At 42.5% G+C, this 2069-nt stretch overlaps 1 protein-coding gene across 1 annotated transcript in view; it reads right to left on the bottom strand. All coding sequences in view use genetic code 11, as the record gives it.

Annotated features, from left to right (window-relative positions):
* The window catches only part of EGR_08091 (hypothetical protein), a gene marked incomplete at both ends in the record, with an annotated part of 1114 nt that extends 914 nt beyond the window's left edge, over positions 1 to 200 (bottom strand). The window contains one exon of the mRNA XM_024497340.1: positions 22 to 200. Coding sequence (XP_024348211.1) covers positions 22 to 200 — 179 coding nt within the window. The remainder of the gene's footprint in view (positions 1 to 21) is intronic.
* Between the last annotated feature and the right edge of the window lie 1869 nt (positions 201 to 2069).

Raw genomic sequence — 2069 nt, 5'->3', positions numbered from 1 at the left:
ACTGTAAGCACTTCCTTCAACCGCAGCCCAACTACAGTTTCGCAATGATTATCTTTATTGTGGAGGAGATCAGCCTGACCAAAGCAGAAGTTGCGGCGGCCGCATCCACTCAGTTTCCATTCCCTAACAATCATTGGTAAGCTCACAATAAGTCTGGTAAAGTTGTGAATATAAGCTTCAATAGTTTTTTGTGGACCCATCACTCACCTTTTTTAATAGACTAATCGTCTAAATTAGGTACGATTATGAATGAGTAGATGCTTTGTCTTTAACCATAAAAATTAGGGCCTTGTTAATAGCGTATTCTTACGGCATTAGGAATTTTCAACATAAAAACCCACTAAATTTCCATTTCAATTGCGAAATTTTGTAGTGGCGGTTATTTCCATCAATTATAAAAATTAGGCAATAGCTTCTCAAAGCTTCCGGGTTTAATGTCTAGGACCATTTCCAACTGAATACCAACATCACTTACAACTATATCCTTTCTAGGAAACAATTCATTCGCCATCGATGAGGGATGTCAATAGCGTATTTGTCTCAAAAACGTTTTCCATGTCGTCGAAGCGTGTGGGTTCGTACATCTGTCAAATGATTGCCGTCAATACAACTTCGACTGAGGGATGGACGCTGACAAAGTGGCTACGCCTGGAGCTCTACCATGGCAAAGGGTGTGAGTTCTAATTGATTGGGGACTCTCTTCACGGTTTTGATTTCATGAGCTATCATTCCCTGGTTCCACCCAAGCTCGGTTGCGTGTGCTGACGAAGCAGCAGTTAGGGTGCCTCTTAACTGAATCCATGTGCCATGGGGTTTCCTCGTCCCTGCCCCAACTTTGCCCCAGATCGTATAAGGTGCCGTACGCAGACTCTGGAATCTCCATCCAGTTACATAAATTTAACCGACGTTGATAATTGTTACATCGGGGCATTAAGAAGGATCGTTGGGTCATTAGGGATTAAATGTCTTTTTCCTTATGAGTTTGCTGCTTTTGACTCCTCGGTTTGGTCATTCGTGGCTTGTTCGGCGAAGATTCGTCAATGTTCTGTTTTGGTCAGTCTCAATCTGTCCAATCGCTTTTGTAGAGTAAATTACTTTAGTAATTAAGAGTTTAGAGCCTCGTCGTTGAAGTGGAGGTAGTGATGCCGTATCTTTCCTGCACTATTGTGTCCAAATGGCGTAAAGAGTTCTGCCCAAAAGTATAATTTGCAAAGACTAGTCATGTGAGAGATTTGTTGTGGGAATAAAATCGACAACAGTTAACTGTTGGCCTATGATTTAACAATATTATTTCTTCTATTTATACTTTTGGCATTATGGTATATTTAAGGACGAATCGACCAAGTAAAGAAGCCGAATCCGGTGACTTCGTAAAGCGCGTTTGCGCTGGAAATCTCATTCATTCTTTGTCGCGGTATGACCGCGTATTGCCTCAGGTCATGGGCAAGATCCTTCCTCTCCATCTAGTTCAAAGAAATGTTGAAGGAAGGAGCCTTTAATTAAAAAGTGCAAACAAATTGCCCTTCCCGAGAGACAATACTAGCTCAATCGCATAAGCCTCCCACAAACATCCGAGCTGAAGCAGCTGAATCTGAAGTACTGTACCATAATTTATTTTATTCAGCAGATGTTACATTGGCTGTAGGCTATGCCTTCCTGTCAGTGGATTACCACCTATCAGAGGCCGTAGGTGGGTATTTTGAATAATTTGAGTGGTCCTTGCTTGGGATATGGTAAGATATAAGCACTCAAGACTAACTCTTGGGGCTTTGTTAATTTTCAAATAGCAGCCTTACAAGGCACAAATGTTAGAAGTTGAAGAGTGGTTTCCCTTTTAGCTTTCAAGTGCGTCTGACCCTTTCTTTGCCTTTGGTGGTCTGCCGATCTACCTTTTCCTCATATGATACTGCACTTGTCGATGTCGACGAACGATTTTGAAGCGTGTGCTCATCGAGAAGTCGTCGCTTTACGCCGCAGGAGCACCCATGTCATGTAAGGGGCACCACCCTGCCAAGGTGACGCTAATTTTCGAGCCTTGTCCTTGCCACCAAACTCTTCTTAAGGGTTTT

This window comes from Echinococcus granulosus (assembly GCF_000524195.1).
Source record: "Echinococcus granulosus chromosome Unknown EG_S00096, whole genome shotgun sequence".
In the NCBI taxonomy this organism is placed as follows: domain Eukaryota; kingdom Metazoa; phylum Platyhelminthes; class Cestoda; order Cyclophyllidea; family Taeniidae; genus Echinococcus; species Echinococcus granulosus.
This window is presented reverse-complemented; position numbering and strand designations above follow the sequence as displayed.